The sequence below is a fragment of the Clytia hemisphaerica genome, unplaced genomic scaffold (assembly GCF_902728285.1).
Source record: "Clytia hemisphaerica strain Z4C2 unplaced genomic scaffold, Clytia hemisphaerica genome assembly, whole genome shotgun sequence".
NCBI lineage: Eukaryota > Metazoa > Cnidaria > Hydrozoa > Leptothecata > Clytiidae > Clytia > Clytia hemisphaerica.
In genome coordinates, this window is record NW_027103595.1 from 3,397,996 (window position 1) to 3,414,762 (window position 16,767).

The 16,767-nt window shown below is 37.0% G+C and overlaps 1 protein-coding gene across 1 annotated transcript; it reads left to right on the top strand.

Moving 5' to 3' along the window:
* Positions 1–4,459: 4,459 nt before the first annotated feature.
* Positions 4,460–16,635, top strand: LOC136801767 (methanethiol oxidase-like). The gene is made up of 10 exons (XM_067058434.1): positions 4,460–4,624; positions 7,584–7,744; positions 8,788–8,861; positions 10,718–10,832; positions 11,262–11,424; positions 11,676–11,816; positions 12,117–12,298; positions 13,692–13,892; positions 14,645–14,850; positions 16,257–16,635. Exons 1-10 carry the CDS (start codon positions 4,597–4,599, stop codon positions 16,417–16,419), a joined length of 1,434 nt encoding a protein of 477 aa, XP_066914535.1. The 5' UTR covers positions 4,460–4,596; the 3' UTR covers positions 16,420–16,635.
* Positions 16,636–16,767: the final 132 nt, after the last annotated feature.

Here is a 16,767-nt window from a genome sequence, read left to right on the forward strand (position 1 = left end):
CTAAATCCCCTCCCCCCTAATTTCAATGGTTGAAGAAGGCAACAGGGCTGCAGACTCAACCATTGAAGCTTGGGGGGAGGGGAAATAAGTTTTAACATCAAAAATCAGTGTTTACTGCCAAATATTATTGCACTGACAATCAGTGCAATAATATATTGGCACCAGCCTCAAAAAAACACTGAATTTACTCACTTCCCTCTCCTAAATCCCCTCCCCCCTAATTTCAATGGTTGAAGAAGGCAACAGGGCTGCAGACTCAACCATTGAAGCTTGGGGGGAGGGGAAATAAGTTTTAACATCAAAAATCAGTGTTTACTGCCAAATATTATTGCACTGATTGTAGATCTGTCTCGTTTAACGAATTGGTGGCTTGATTTTTCAAACTCAACACGGAATTATTTCAAATACCGATATTAAATGGAATATGGCAATGGAGACTAAAATGCAGCTCATGTGTAAATTTGAACAAGATTGGAACTTTTTCCATGATGCTACGTGTGAAAATGGTTATATATTTCTAGATCTGTCTCGTTTAACGAATTGGTGGCTTGATTTTTCAAACTCGACACGGAATTATTTCAAATACCGATTAAATGGAATATTGCAATGGAGACTAAGATGCAGCTCATGTGTAAATTTGAACAAGATTGGAACTTTTTCCATGATGCTACGTGTGAAAATGGTTATATATTTCTAGATCTGTCTCGTTCAACGAATTGGTGGCTTGATTTTTCAAACTCGACACAGAATTATTTCAAATACCGATTAAATGGAATATGGCAATGGAGACTAAACTGCAGCTCATGTGTAAATTTGAACAAGATTGGAACTTTTTTCATGATGCTACGTGTGAAAATGGTTATATATTTCTAGATCTGTCTCGTTCAACGAATTGGTGGCTTGATTTTTCAAACTCGACACAGAATTATTTCAAATACCGATTAAATGGAATATGGCAATGGAGACTAAACTGCAGCTCATGTGTAAATTTGAACAAGATTGGAACTTTTTCCATGATGCTACGTGTGAAAATGGTTATATATTTCTAGATCTGTCTCGTTCAACGAATTGGTGGCTTGATTTTTCAAACTCGACACAGAATTATTTCAAATACCAATTAAATGGAATATGGCAATGGAGACTAAACTGCAGCTCATGTGTAAATTTGAACAAGATAGGAACTTTTTCCATGATGCTACGTGTGAAAATGGTTATATATTTCTAGATCTGTCTCGTTCAACGAATTGGTGGCTTGATTTTTCAAACTCGACACAGAATTATTTCAAATACCTATTAAATGGAATATGGCAATGGAGACTAAACTGCAGCTCATGTGTAAATTTGAACAAGATTGGAACTTTTTTCATGATGCTACGTGTGAAAATGGTTATATATTTCTAGATCTGTCTCGTTCAACGAATTGGTGGCTTGATTTTTCAAACTCGACACAGAATTATTTCAAATACCGATTAAATGGAATATGGCATGGAGACTAAACTGCAGCTCATGTGTAAATTTGAACAAGATTGGAACTTTTTTCATGATGCTACGTGTGAAAATGGTTATATATTTCTAGATCTGTCTCGTTCAACGAATTGGTTGCTTGATTTTTCAAACTCGACACAGAATTATTTCAAATACCGATTAAATGGAATATGGCAATGGAGACTAAACTGCAGCTCATGTGTAAATTTGAACAAGATTGGAACTTTTCCATGATGCTACATGTGAATATGGTTGTTTCTGGATCTGTTGTGTTTTACGAATTGGCGGCTTGATTTTTCAAACTCGACACAGAATTATTATAAATACTAATTTTAAATGGAATATGGACATGGTAAATGTAGACTAAAATGCAGCTCATGTGTAAATTTGAACAAGATTAGAACTTTTTTCATGCAATGATGTTGTTTCTTATGGAAGTTGAATTTAATGATATTTTGAATTTGATTGTTTACCTTCGGGTAGAAAGTTTCGAGCTTTCAATATTCAATTTATTTTTGATTGACTACTGTACATTATGTTTCGTTTATTTTTTCACTTCCCTGTTCTAAGAAATGAAGAAAGGGAGAATTATCCTTGTCGACTTATTTTTCATTTTATTTTGCTCGACGCAGTAAAATTTTAAATCCTTTGGACATCCCTTTCCTGAAATCTTGTTAAACATTTTTTTGAATTTTTGGAAATCGCGTAAATTACGCTTTTGCTGGGCCTTCACGCCTAACGGGCTTCTTGTTTATAGTTTCATAAACTTTGATGGATTTTAGCATATATTTCATAGCTTTGTCGTTTTCGTATAATTTTTGAAAACGAAAGCGAGAAAATCCAAAGTGGCGATGTCCTCTAGTCTACTTCACTGGACTCAGCGCCACAAAAATCATCAAAAAGCAAAGTTCAGTCAGAAGTAGACTCTAGTCTACGCGGTCAGGCGCGTGCCACTTTAATATTTAATTTGCCACCCTAAACTCGATCCAATCTTTTTTTTACACGTTTTCTATTATCTTTAGGCGTGAAAAACATACTGGGACGGTTTTAGGGGGGGGGGTTAACGCGGACAAGAAAAAGCCCGCGCGGTAATTAGCGGCTACGGTCGTAATCTGGTACCAGATGTAGAAATATGCTACGACACGCTTTGCTCTGAAGATCGGGCATATTTTAACATCTATCTAGAAGGTTTGCATTACGGAATTTGACTTGACTGCGTTTTTAAATTTTTCTAGGTAGGAGCTTGGAAACGATCAATAGCAAGCTATCATCTGATTCCATTTAGGATGCGGGTGCTAGGCAGGGGCTAGCACCATATTCGAAAAGTGAAGTTAATCGTTAAACAAGAAGCCGGAGTGTCGTGAAGGTCCAGCTGACGATGCAATAACCGAATGTCGTTCGTGCCGGGTTCCTAAAGTGACGCAAAAAAAATTTCCTTCCCATCCTCCACTCTGAGCTTCTATTCTTTGACACTTTCTTTGTATTGCTAAGTTTTGAACGTTTTTTATGCATTTCCCGAAATTTCCAAACTTTTGCCGCTGATAGGATTCGAACCCACTATATACAAAGCACCTAAGATTAAAACGCCAGCGCCATAACCACTCGGCCATCGAGTCACAACTGCATTAAGGAGTTCAAAGTTCAAGTTTACTCCAAACTCTACCCGGGAGCTAAAACCCTAACCAGGGGTTAACTCCCATCCCCAACCCTAGCCCTAGCCCTACCTGACCGGCGGTTGGTTTAGCCCTGACTTATTAATTTATTGCGCGCACAGGCCCCGACAAAGACAAAATCTTTTCGATCAGTTGCTTTTTAAAGGTCCATTCTGCTGCGCGCTGGACCAATAAGATACAAACTACCTATACAGAAGTCTGTAGATCTTTCTGAAGACAAAATTATCTGTTATGTACACATGTTTGTACTGCTGCTAGAGACTTTGACTGACTTTGTCTGTTATCGGTCAGTCGGTTGTGTTCAGTTGTCTGGCGGTCCCCACAAGATTATACCAACATAAAACTTACTGAAAAAGCATAAGGAACATACCTGTTACTGTTTCTTTATGATCTTTGAGTTTGGATTTGAGAAAAATCAGTAAAAATCAGTCACCAAAACAAACAAAAAATAATCTTAGTGTGTAAAAAACAATCTTTGAAAGGTTGGTGCATTTACAGAAATTACACTGAATACTAGAAGTAATACTAAGAAAGCATAAAGACATTTATATTGTAAAAAAGTCCACCAAACAAACCAAAATACAACCAAAATCTAACAAAAGTTCTTCACTGTACTTGCCCTTCTTGAATCCGAAATTTGCTTTGTCATTGAAGCGCCAAAACTATATAAATAAAATTAGTTTTTGACGGTCGGCGCAGCAAACATTTTCATGCTAAATTCATTCGAGACGAACAAAATTCTTGAGCAAGCGAAGATATAGCCATTGAACCCGACTGTTGTCGGCACATCAAAGGGCCACTACTAAACCTCTCCGATGGTAGATTGGTCCGCTCCAGAGCTTTAGCGTGGGCGGCCGCCAATACGCCATCGGAATATCAGATAACTACGGTCGAAAAGGTGTGTTATAAGGCCGATACCCATTGTTCCTCTATATACATTTTGATAGAAAGAGACGAAATAGTTATATTTTGCTGAGTGTATTAAAGTACTTTTTTTAATTATGCAGATTAGCCGATTAGCGTCGATTTCATTTGAGGAAGAAAGACAATTCCGTGAATAATTATTTTTCACATTTTCCTATTATAAGAACAATCAGGAAAGACGTCTTCAGAACAATTACTCTCTTTTTTTTAGAACAGTAAAAACCTCAAAGGAACCTAAGGGTCGGTGCTAAGGAAGTTTTGATTCTTATAAAAAAACCTGACCTGCTGTATATTGTTTATAGAAAAAACAATGTATTGTAATTTCATGCCACAACAAGTTTTCTATTATCCATTTTGACTAATTGTACATCCCGTATCTGTTATAAGTAGCTCTTTCGATCATTTGTAAAAATATAGGCTTTCAGCAAGGTTAGGCTGCAGAAGAGAGGAGCACATTTTTCACTTGTTTTTTTTTTTGCTTGAGAAATTTGTGGTCGTTTTTTTGGATTCCAAAATGGCACCCAATAACGAAACATCTACCGGTATGTAAGAGAAGTCTTTGTATATTAAGTTATTGAATTACGATTTATTTATCAAAACACTCCCTTCTCACAGACCCACTGGGACCTCTTCCCACTGGAAAAATTGGCCAAAATATCGTCCCGGTGGAAAATTATCTTCTAATTTTTGTACCCACTGAAAATAATCAAATAAACCACTCGTCACTGCAAAATATTTTGCTATTTTTCCCATCCACACTGAATTTTCTGACTTGAAAACAAAAAAATTGAAATCCCCAGCCATAGAAAATATGGCAATATCGATCCCATCGAGTTTCTGACTGAAAACATTCTACCGGGTCTGTGAGAAGGGGGTGTATCAAAGCATTTTTGAAATAGTTCCCTGGTGTTTTTCAAGACATGTTGAGCCTTATTTCTATAAAAAACTTGTATTTATGCTTATTAGGTCAAGGACTATATGTATCGTTTGCCATTGTTAGATTATCTAAAACGCTTTCTTTTTCTACGAGATAGCGAAAAAATGCTTATAAAAAAGAATGTGTGCCAGCTTGTAGTTTTTGATCGAGACGATTTCCGATCACAATTAACTGATTACTGTATTACTAATGAAAGCAAATGGGTAGGGTGGTGGAAGGAAGACATTTCGTAAATTACATCACTAATAAGACCCGGATCCGGGGGGAGCACTCATATAGTCTGAACCACGGCACTGTGCCGCCCTTGCCTTATGGATAGGTTTTTTGAGAACCCTCGAAATGCACTGTAAGGGTGTGCTTTTGATATAGTGAACTATAAGGGTCTTCTTTTAGCTGGATAAAGTGTAAGGGTGTGTTTTGGGACTGCTGAATTGCAAGTCTAACAGTAAAAATTTTATATTTCTTTATAGTTATGATTTGTTTTGTACATTGTGTCGACACCTGAGGCTCATTTCAGGTGGCTTTAGCATAATAAGATGTGAAATCAAACTACAAATAAAGTTAGGTAAAATCCACTGTAAGGGTATCTTTTCACTGCTCAAGGGCTGCACTGCAAGGGTCTGATTTTGAAAGTTTTTTTTTTAATCATGAAAAATGATATCGCATATTATGGACATTCCAGTCGCAATGCATTGTGGGATAGAATATTAATTCCTATGAATCTTTTAATCTATAAAACACACTTTACACGGAGCGCCATTTTAGCTGATTTTTAGTTTTGAAGTTTTCGGCAAGCGACAAAAAGTTGACTTAAAAGACAGGACCATTTTCCTCAGATGTTAGTTTTTAGCGATCTTTAGAGCTTCAGCGTGTCGCGTTAAGAACACATCTGTTATCAGGTTAGCTCACACTCGATACGCAAAAAAATGAGTCTGGGTGGAAACACGGAGCTTGAAAGACATATACCGCTAACCAATACATATGTTTTTAGCACCAACAAAAAAAAAACTTGTTAAGCTCGCAAGGAATCGAATTACGCTGTCCCATTTCAAATATTGCCACATCCCTCTTAATAGCTTGGCATTCATCCAAAGTTATTTTTAGAGTAAAAACAGAGAGCTTTGCATGTTTCGAATCTGCATCCAGTTTTTTTTAAGGATAAGATTGCTTCTGGAATTATCTATGAACGATACATTTCCCGGGGGATAAAACTTGCGATATAAATAAGGTGGTTTTTGACAGTCAATTTAATTAAGATCAAAATAATTTTCGTCCTTTTTTGCCCGAAAAAGTAAATTAGGGGATACATTCAGATGAGTGAAACAGGACATTTAAAAATTGTCCCGCTTTCTTTATAATAACATTTGAAACCACTCTAGGTCAGATGACTCTCTGATGAACATGATACAGTTACTTATTTTTTTGATAAGAACAAATTTAAAAGAACAACCAACAAGGCTCAAAAACGTCAAAAAAAACTTTAAGAATAAAGCTGAGCCTGGTATAGCAGACTTTTTGGTAATTTAAGGGACCCAAATTGGTAAACACATCCCTGTGTCACAGACCCGCTAGAACCCCAGCCCCACTGGAAAATCTGGTAAAAATTTATTCCCCGTTTGGAAACTACCCTGGAATTTCAGCTCCACTAGGAAACCGATATTGATTTCATTCCCACTAGAAATTCAATGTTTAAAAATTGTACTCCAAAACTACCCCACTGGACTTTTTTAACCTTGGAAGAATAGAATTTCCATCCCCATTGGAATTTCAATAGGAATTTTTATCCCAACTGAGGAAAGAATTTCCACCGGGGCTGTGAGACAGGGGTGTCTAAAATATGTCATATAAAGTATAAGAACTAGCTGACGCTTAAATTTCCGAAAAATAGCAACAGCTCAGCATCAACAAAAATTAATGGGTTCTTGTAAAAGAGTGTAATCTCTTCCTTTTGCACACGAACCTCGTAGACACCATTCATGCCTTGTATAGTGATTTAAATACAGATCTTTCCATTTATTTAACAAAAATCTTATTTGATGCAAGTATATAACAAGATTACTGGGATAAAATCAGACATTAAATTCCTTTACAGCGATAAGCAATAACTTAAGCATTCACCAAATTGAATTTGACCTTATTTTCAAAGCTAGCTTCTGATATTATCTTTTAATCTATATCACAGAGAAACACAATTCTAGTAAGTAAAGGATTTAGCAGCCTATTTTAGTAAAGCATTTGAATTTCTGTGATCCTCCGTGAATATAACAACAACAGTGTAGTCTCTTTAAATCGAACCAGTGTCTCCTTAACTCGAATAAGTTTTATGGTCTCTACCTCATAAACCTTACTCCATACCTTGTAATTTCCTTGACTCGAACAAGTTTGTGTTCCCCTGTGAATTTTCGAGTTATGAAGTCTCGAATGTATCAATCACCCTATAACACTGAGGGAGAAACTTATCAACTCTTAGAAAGGATATCAATTCCTCGTAAATTTAGGAAGAAAATCTCTCAGATATAAGTGCCGACTCTTCCTTTTCTCATCTCAATTTCTTATATTTATAGCATCATGTGGCAAGTGCGGACCCGGTTATGCTACACCATTTGAAGCTACCAAAGGACCTAGAGAAAAATTGTTATATTTCCCATGCATTCCAGCAGATGCTACTAAAAGGAACTACTTGTGTACCGTAGATGCCGACCCTGAATCCAAGGATTATGCAACGGTATGTTCCTTAATTAACCCTATGTACTAAGGGGAAGTTTGTCCGCTGGAGAAACTAATGTTAATAGCTCCTGAAATAATAGAGCTTTTGATATGAAATTTTCTAAAAATGCCCAACATTTACTTAGCTTCAGAATAAATAATTTTGGACACCTAAAATTTTTCACACCTTGAGCATAATGACATTTCTGACAATTGTCAATTTTCAATGCAAGTTTATTTTTATTCAAAATGTATATTTAAAAATAAACCTTTAAATTTTAGCAAAATTTCCCAAATTCGCCAAAGTTAGTTCCCTTAGGGTACGCTAGATATAGGCCGTGAAACAGGGCCGGCGAATCAATTTTGAAAGTGGAGGGGCCAGATAGTAAGTGTCTAAGGAGGCGCCACCATGGTTGGTTGGTTTTTTTTTTCTTAGCAAAAAAGTGGGGGGGCCATAGCCCCCCCGGCCCCCCCGGTTTCGCCGGCCCTGTGAAAGGATTTGGGTTTACTTAACCAAGGTTAATAAGGTAGGCAAATCGCAATAACCAGGTCATTTGACGTTATAGAGAGAATTAAGATCGGCCATGAATTGCAAGGATGCCATCTTAAACAAAAATATATTACGAACATACAAGCTTATACCAAAAAGCTTCTTTACAGAAGACTAGTTACTTAACATACAATCTTCAAATATTCGGATTAGCTTTAGACGTAGGTAGCTTGTCGGCTCTACGGTCTCCATAAAATGGGACTTTCTGCACTTATTTGAATATTCCATTTTTATGTTATCGATACATTTAAAACTTCTCATTCCAGGGGAAATCTTTCTTATCACAACTTTACAACGGGAAAAAGATCAAAACTCTACGTAGGTGAAAAACAGCTTGCAGTAGTTTATTTGTTCATAGGAGTTGCACATCTTTTTATACAGCAGGACAGCTAAAAACACAGTGTTGCTGATGAAAACAACAAAACGATCCCGGAAATAGACCAGGAGATATTCTTGGTGATGAATAAAGAGATCTTAGTCTTTTTATCACTTTTTTATAATTTTCTTTAAAGGTAATTCATCGAACATACATCGAAGCGGGAAATGGGGACGAAATACATCACAGTGGATGGAATGCTTGCAGCAGGTATCTTTATAATGTTTGAGTGAAGCCAAAACTCATGTGAGAAAGATTGCGACCTGAAGGCACCTCTTTCGATAACTATCTACCTACAATCAAAGACATATATGTTTGAGAAAATCGAGGGGTAAATCACTCGAAAAATTATCGTAAACCTCTACAAAAAGTAAAAAAAAAAGTCAAAAAAGTCAAAGAAAAAGTCAAAGTCAAAAATAAAGTCAAAAAGTCAAAGAAAAAGTCAAAAATTCTTAGAAAAAAGTCAAAAAGTCAGATAAAAGTAAAAAAAAAGTCTTGAAAAAGTCAAAAAGTTTCTTGAATGGGCGGATGGGTGTAGCAAAATTTATGGGTGGTTGGCGTTTTTGGACAGATTTGGGCGGAAAATGTTGGGCGCCCGAAGGTGGTGGGCGTTTTTGTCGCGAGAAAGTCAAAATGAAAGTTTGAAAAAAGTCAAAAAAAAGTCAAAAAGTCAAATGGAAATTAAAAAGTCAAAAAGTATCGTACACCTTTTTTCAAGTGATCTATCCCTCGGAGAAAATCACTTTAAATTACTGATAAAACATTGGATAAAGGTCCTCCTCTCCCCACCAAGAGCAATGTTCATTTTGTACGGCTGTCTCATCGTTCATTGAATATTGTCATTGGGGGAAGGGGGAGATTTCTTAGAAGGGGGGCTTAATTGCTCTGTCCTGTCTGTTTCAACATTTTTGTCCTTAATTGTAGTGATAGGGGAGAGTGCAACTATTGCTCCCTGGGTTACTCCAGTCTTCTCTCCAATTTAAGAGAAGAAGCAAAGGTAAGTGAGGTAATCCAGAGAGAAACTGAGAGGTCGCTGAGTATTTATGTATAGAGACATCAAAGTATCATTTTTAGCGACCGTAGTGCAGTGATAGACGATCCAGCTATGGTTCACAAGGTTGTGGATTCAACCCCCAGCTGGTTCAAACCAAAGATTCTCAAAATGGTACTTGATGCCTCTCTGCTTGATATGCTCAGCAATTAAGAAACGGATCAAGGGTAAGTGGAAAAATCCGATGAGAAAGAATGGTACCCTCCCCTACCTTCAGGTATCGAACGAGGAGCCTTCGGGTCGCCTCCGACTGCGGTCGCAGACGTATTTACTTACTTACTAGTACTTATCATTTTGGAGTCTTTGGGAGTTATTTTGGGACGACCATGCGTTAGAGGAATTAAAGCAGGCAGGCCTGAATGAATGATAGAAAAGTGCCCAGTGGTAAAACTTCAAATTAATTTGCTGGAGGACATATTCAAGTAAAGCAGGGCTAAATTTGGAGGCTCTTGGATCACTCGTTGACCAAAAATGGTCAAAAAACGGTCAAAATCTTAAAAAAGTGAATTTTTGACAACATTTTTGCATTTTTTGACTTTTTGGCTTAAAATCTCGCTGAAAAGACTCACTTTCGTTTTTTTTTTGCTTGACCATGAAGGCTAATCCAATTTCTACGCGTTAGAGCAAAAATGACGGAGGAATTCGCCCTCCTACATAGCCCATGTCTGATATATACGATATTGGCACTTAAAGGGTTAAGAACAAGATAATAATATTATAATAATAGATAAAGAAAATTTGCCGACTCTTAAACATCCAATTTATCAGTTAATTGCAAAACAATACTCACAAATGGATTAGAACATTTTTGAAAATTATAGGATTAAAACTCTAGAATTAATTCTGAAGGCTCCAAAGATTTAGAATGTTCTTATAAAAAACGTGTATCATAGTGCTGTTACTAATCTTTCTAGATAATCTGTTTGAGCATAAATTATAGAATCGATGCAAGATCGATCGCATCGTTTAATAAAATAAATAATTACCTAATTGTCGGTGTTGTTTATCTTATCAGTTGCCATGGTGATCCAAACAGACAGCGAAATTTGTTGGTTTTACCGTCAATCACATCAGCCCGTGTCTTTTTCTTTGACGTAGCAACTGACCCAAGGAAACCAACACTGAAACATGTAAGTGAAAATTAGGGATGAAAGTCTATTAAGGGAGCTTTTAACTACCTCCATTCTGAAAATTCTTCTTCATTTTTCATCTTCAATTTTAGCCCCGGCCCCCTAATAATTTTCTTCGTCGCCCAGTGGGCCAACTCATTTTACACGCTTTTTTTATAAGAACAAACTATATAAGAACATAAGGGTTCGATGGCAAAAATGTTAAGAACAAGTTAAGAACATTTTAAGGCTTGCCGGACTCGAAAAAGCCAATTTCTTAGGAAAATGGACAAAATGGTCATAAAAAATGGGAAAGTAAGAACATGTTAAGAAAATTTTTAGGCTTGAAACTCAAAGTTAAGAACTTCCGAAGGCTTCAAAAATCTTAGATGCTCTTACGAAGAAAACGTGTATTGACTGGATTTTTACACCTTTGTGCTACTCTACCAGGTCATCGACAACGATGAGATGTTGGAATCAGCGAAAATACAAAACCTCCATACAGCTCACTGTCTTGGTAATGGGAACATAATGATCAGTGGTATGGGAAATGTGGATGGTGATGGCAAAGGTGGTTTCGCATTGGTTGATGGGAAAACATTGAAAGTTACTGGTTAGTATCTGCATATGAAAGCAATATCAAGGTTTTCTGAATAGAAGGGCTACTTGCAGATCGTTTAAAACAGGTATCTTTGAAGGTTATTACACAAAATTTAGCTTGATTAGTAAATTTGAAAAAAATGTGATCGGGCCAAGGCAGTGGGAGGGGGCTGCCGCAGCACCTGTACTCTATCGAAAGATACGTCTAACTTTTATCTTTTTAAAGGAACCTTGGAAATTTAAAAGTCATTTTTTCTCTTACAGGAACATGGGAGAAAGAAGGGCAATCAGCACCAATGGGTTATGATTTTTGGTATCAACCACGACATAACGTGATGGTCAGTTCAGAGTGGGGATCCCCTAAAGCTTTCTTGACTGGATTTAACCCTGCCCATGTTGAACAAGGTTTGTTGACAAACCTAAAAAATCTTATACCAAATTATTTAATATTGGGGATCGCTACCCAGCTGATCAGATGTGTTGCTGAACTACTAAAGCGTCCTAGCGTTGGAATAACACTTCTCTGATTTCAAATTTCCATATGCAACCTTACCTTAGACTTTATCTTCATTTCGGAATCTTTTGAAAAAAATTGAAAGGTTATAAAATCATCCGTTTAACATTATCTTTTCCACAGTGCAATTTTTTTGGAACAGACTTATAGTAGAAAACATTGATTATTTTTATTTCCGTTTTTTCTCAAAGGAATGTATGGAAACAATTTACACATTTGGAAATGGAATGAAAAAGAATACGTGAAGAAAATTGATCTTGGTCCAAATGGTTTGATTCCATTGGAATTGAGATTCTTACATCATCCTGATGAAAGCGAAGGTTACGTTGGATGTGCATTGAGTAGCACCTTATTCAGAATCTACAAAGATGAAGTGAGCAACTATGTCGTTATTATATTTTCTCTCATAAGCTGTTATTTATCTTACAAGTCTGATTCACTGATTTCAAAATCCCACTAGGGGTCGTAAAAATCACATAATTTAATTCCATTCTCCCCTAAGGGTTGTAAAAACAGTTCAAATTCCATAATTGTGACCCTCAAAAGCCTAATTTTCTATAACATAGTCATAATAAAGGTCACAAAATCGAACAAAAATTCGGGTTTTTCTCCATTTAAGTCCCTCTAAGGTTCCGTTTTGGTTCCTATAAGAGCCCGACCACCAAAAGTCGGGCGGTACAAACCATTCATCCCACAAACCTAGTACCCCCTCCCCTAGGTTGAGGTTTCCCTAATTTTGTTTTTGGTGAAACTCCATTTTGAATTCATGCCTGTAAAACAACAAATAGATTTCGTTGGTCTCGAAAGTTTTTAGGGATCGTTAGAGAATTTTTAATTGCTTTTCAAATGAATAGATTTAAAACCACTTCCTGCGCTTTTCCGCTAAATGATGAATGTCATATCCGAAAAAAAAACGTGTAATTACAGTAAACTAATAGACTCGTTATATTAATTTAGGACCGCTAATTAAATTTCCCTATTAAAAAGAGATGATACATATCTAAGTAATTAGACACATCACAATGTTCAGTTTACTATCCATTCGCTTGTATCAGAGTTATGGTACCCGATTCCGCTCACATGATACAGTTCGACCCAGGTAAAGCCACGTCCACTTGCCAAGTGAACCATAGTATGGGAGGTCGAACTAGGGCCTTACGGAAGGCAATTTTGACAACGACAATACCACTGCACCCATCAAAACTATTATGGCATGATAAACATTCTCTGTTAGCTAACTATGCCAACAACTAGTAGAAAAAACTCCTTGAAGAATGTGGGCAAGGAAAGGAAGACTGACGATTTTCTCTAGACGTAGACAAAAGTTGAGTGTTGTTTGATAGGTAGTTATTTTCCTAAATGGGGAGTAGCGAAATCTTGGCAATGGAAACTTCAAGGTTGATATACGATAAGGACCCTTGGAACCACTGAGTTTCAAGCCCGAAGGGCTAAAGGCGAGACTCCTGGATGGGAAATGAAACCACTTTTTTTCCCGTCCAGAACGCCCGCGCGTAGTTTTTACACAAACACCAGATTTAAACTAAAATCTATCGCAAGATTTCAAAAAATGTAGTCCTCCAAAACAAAAGAAACGCTAGATACAATCCCTCGTCATGATTACGGTGCGTTTTAACCACGTTTTGAATTGGAAATAGGTGGCTTTAATTTCTCTTGCCTGAGAAGGGTTAAAGTTTCGCATCTAGCCCTTCGGGCTTGAAACTCAATGCTTTGAACGTAAATGTATTCTTTTTATTCCTTTCACACAGGCTGAGGAGTGGCAAGCTGAACAAGTTGCTCAAGTTGAACCATTAGATGTGGAGGGTTGGGTACTACCCACAATGCCCGGGTTAATCACTGATATCTTAATCTCATTGGACGATCGCTTCTTATATTTGAGCAACTGGCTTCATGGAGATGTTCGACAATATGATATCACTGATCGACGAAAGCCTAAGCTTGTCGGACAAGTAAGTTAATAGTTAGACAACCCTGTCTCATAGCTCTATATACATTTCAAAACTAAAGTTAAAGGTTTGGTTTTTAAATAAGAGTAATATCGTTTGCTTACTCGTCAATTTTAATTCACAACCTTCTTCACGTTGGATTGACACGGATGTGGAGCAAGATTGGTCAGAAAGAAGAAAAGACACTGTCCTGATATGAAATATGTGTCTGGTATGAAACGGGAACACTTATCTAAAAATAAAACCTTTAAGTCTCCATAACTCGAACACGCAAGATGAACAAAAATTTGTTCAAGTCAAGGAAATATGTATAGCATAAAGTTTACAAGGCATTGTTAAGTAAAGAGACGGGAAAACTTGTTTGAGTTAAGGAAATCTTGATCATATAACATAAAGCTTACAAGGCATGAAGGGACGGGAAAACTTGTTCGAATTAAAGGAGACTCTACTGTATTATGGGATCCCGTTTTCGTTAAGAAATGACGCACATTTTTATAAATGCTGTTTCAGAAAATAGATGAATGATTCGATCCGTAGCTGTAAGAGTATTGACTTTTCAAATCATAGATAATTTTCTGAAGGTTGCTAAGTAGAGGAAAAAAAAGATAAGATATTTAGCGCAGATTAAGATGCTGGAAGCAATTTTAGTGGTAAATAAAGTAGATGTTGGATAGTTCGGTCCTTATTCGGTCTCGATGACGTCACAGAAACTAGATAAGCAATATTTTGGATTATCATTATCAATTTGTGTATAGGTGTGGATCGGTGGTTCCATCTCTAAAGGAAGTGGTGTCAAGGTCTTGAAAGAAGGATATGAACAACCAGAACCGACCATTGTGAATGGAAAGAAAGTTGAAGGAGCAACACAAATGATTCAATTAAGTTTAGACGGAAAACGTTTATACGTTACGACATCACTGTTCTCAGCATGGGACAAACAATTCTACCCTGATATGGCTAAGTAAGTATTATGAACATAGATTTATAAAGCCCGAAGGGCTAGATGTCGGGCTTTGAGCCGTCGCAGGCAAAAAAATTGAATATCGGAAAAGTTATTGTTGCTATTGTTTTCAAAAATCCACGAAGCTTCTTATTGGTTAAGCGCTGAAATTCCATTGTAATGTCACGTGACTTAGGTAGGATTTCCTTCCTAACCACGGCACAATTTTGGGAAAAAGTTTTACATCTAGCCCTTCGGGTTTCATAAATCTATGATTATGACCCCCCCCCTTTCTCACAGACCCACGGGGAACCCTTCCCATCGGAAAAATTGGCCAAAATAACGCCCCCGGTCGACATTTTCCTCCATTTTTTGTCCCCATTCAAAATAATCAAAAACCAATCCTCACTGCAATATATTTATTCAATCCCAACTGAATTTTCTGACTTGAAAACAAAATAATTGAATTCCCCAGCCATGAAAAATATGGAAATATCAATCCCCATCGAAATTCAGTTCGTTAATTTTATTCCCACTGGCTAGAAAAATCCTACCGGGTCTGTGAGAAGGGGATGTTTTACGAAAACTGAGATAGGTTTTCTCTTCAAAATAACGTTTTTCAGGGCCCACGAAACCGGGGGGTCATGGCCCCTTCATTTTATTTAAATAGAAAGTCATTTTCAGTCCTAAAATAAGATGTGACTTGTGGCTAACACTTCTTCTATCGATTCCTTTCAATCGAAACCGTGAAAATTCATTCCGGTCTGATGCCTCTCGAAATATCAAAATGATGCGAAATTAGGATAAAATCATTTTTTAAATTCAAAGTAATTTGAATAACAGATAGCAGTTTTTTGAGATACCGCTTTAATATCAAAAGAAAGATTGAAAAAGGAAGATAATTTTACCCCCGTTTAGAAAGGGTTATTGACTGACCTTGACTTCCGACAGGGAAGTGCCACTGAGGATCGTAAAATAGACTCTGTCACATTACATTGACCCCGATGGATAAAATTCAGAACCTATCATCTACCTAATTTAATTTTCTCAGCTACATTCCCGTTCTCCATTTCCATCTATTTTTTCTATTTCTATTTGGTTGAGTTGCAGGAGGCTTTAGAGGCCTATTCTCACAACTATAGACGCTTACTAATGAGCGTCCCGTCAGCACCTTGAACTGACTACCAAATTCCCCCCACATGGCATGGGTTGACCCGGGTGAAGGAACGTTCACTTACCAAGTGAACTGCCGTGAGTGGGGATCGAACCCTGGCCTCCTGCACAGAAGCTAAGGTCGACTACCACTATACCACGGCACCTATCTAACCATGACCTCTTGGTTATACTGCCAGATGTACTTCTCCGTAGAATTACCTTAGATTTAATACTCTCGATCTGAAATATTAATATATATCTTCTCAATATAGACATGGGTCATTCCTTCTCCAAGTTGATGTTGACAATGAAAAAGGAGGAATGAAAATCAATGAGAAATTCGCCATCGATTTTGGTACTGAGCCTGAAGGACCGGCCTTTGCTCATGAAGTTCGATATCCTGGTGGTGACTGCTCTTCTGATATCTGGGTTTAAAATTGAAACTTGAAACGAGGTTTAATAAATTTATTATTCTGAAAGCAGGTTTAGAATCCATGATTAGATTTTAAGGATCTGTCCTTTCCGAATCCATTTCTTTTTTATTTCAAGAAAAATAGGCTCAAGGGGCTCTCAAGCTAAAATTGACGAAATCTTGGCTATAATGAATTCCCAATCTGATTCTAATTTTAGCAATACCCCCGTATTTGAGCAATACCCCCGTATTTGAGCACCCATTTTTGCCTAAGTACCCCCCCCTCCCAGGACTTTAAGTAACGAATGTAATTTTTCAGTTAATGTTTTGTTGTCTTCGATCGTAAATAATTTGTTAGTTTTTTCATTTCT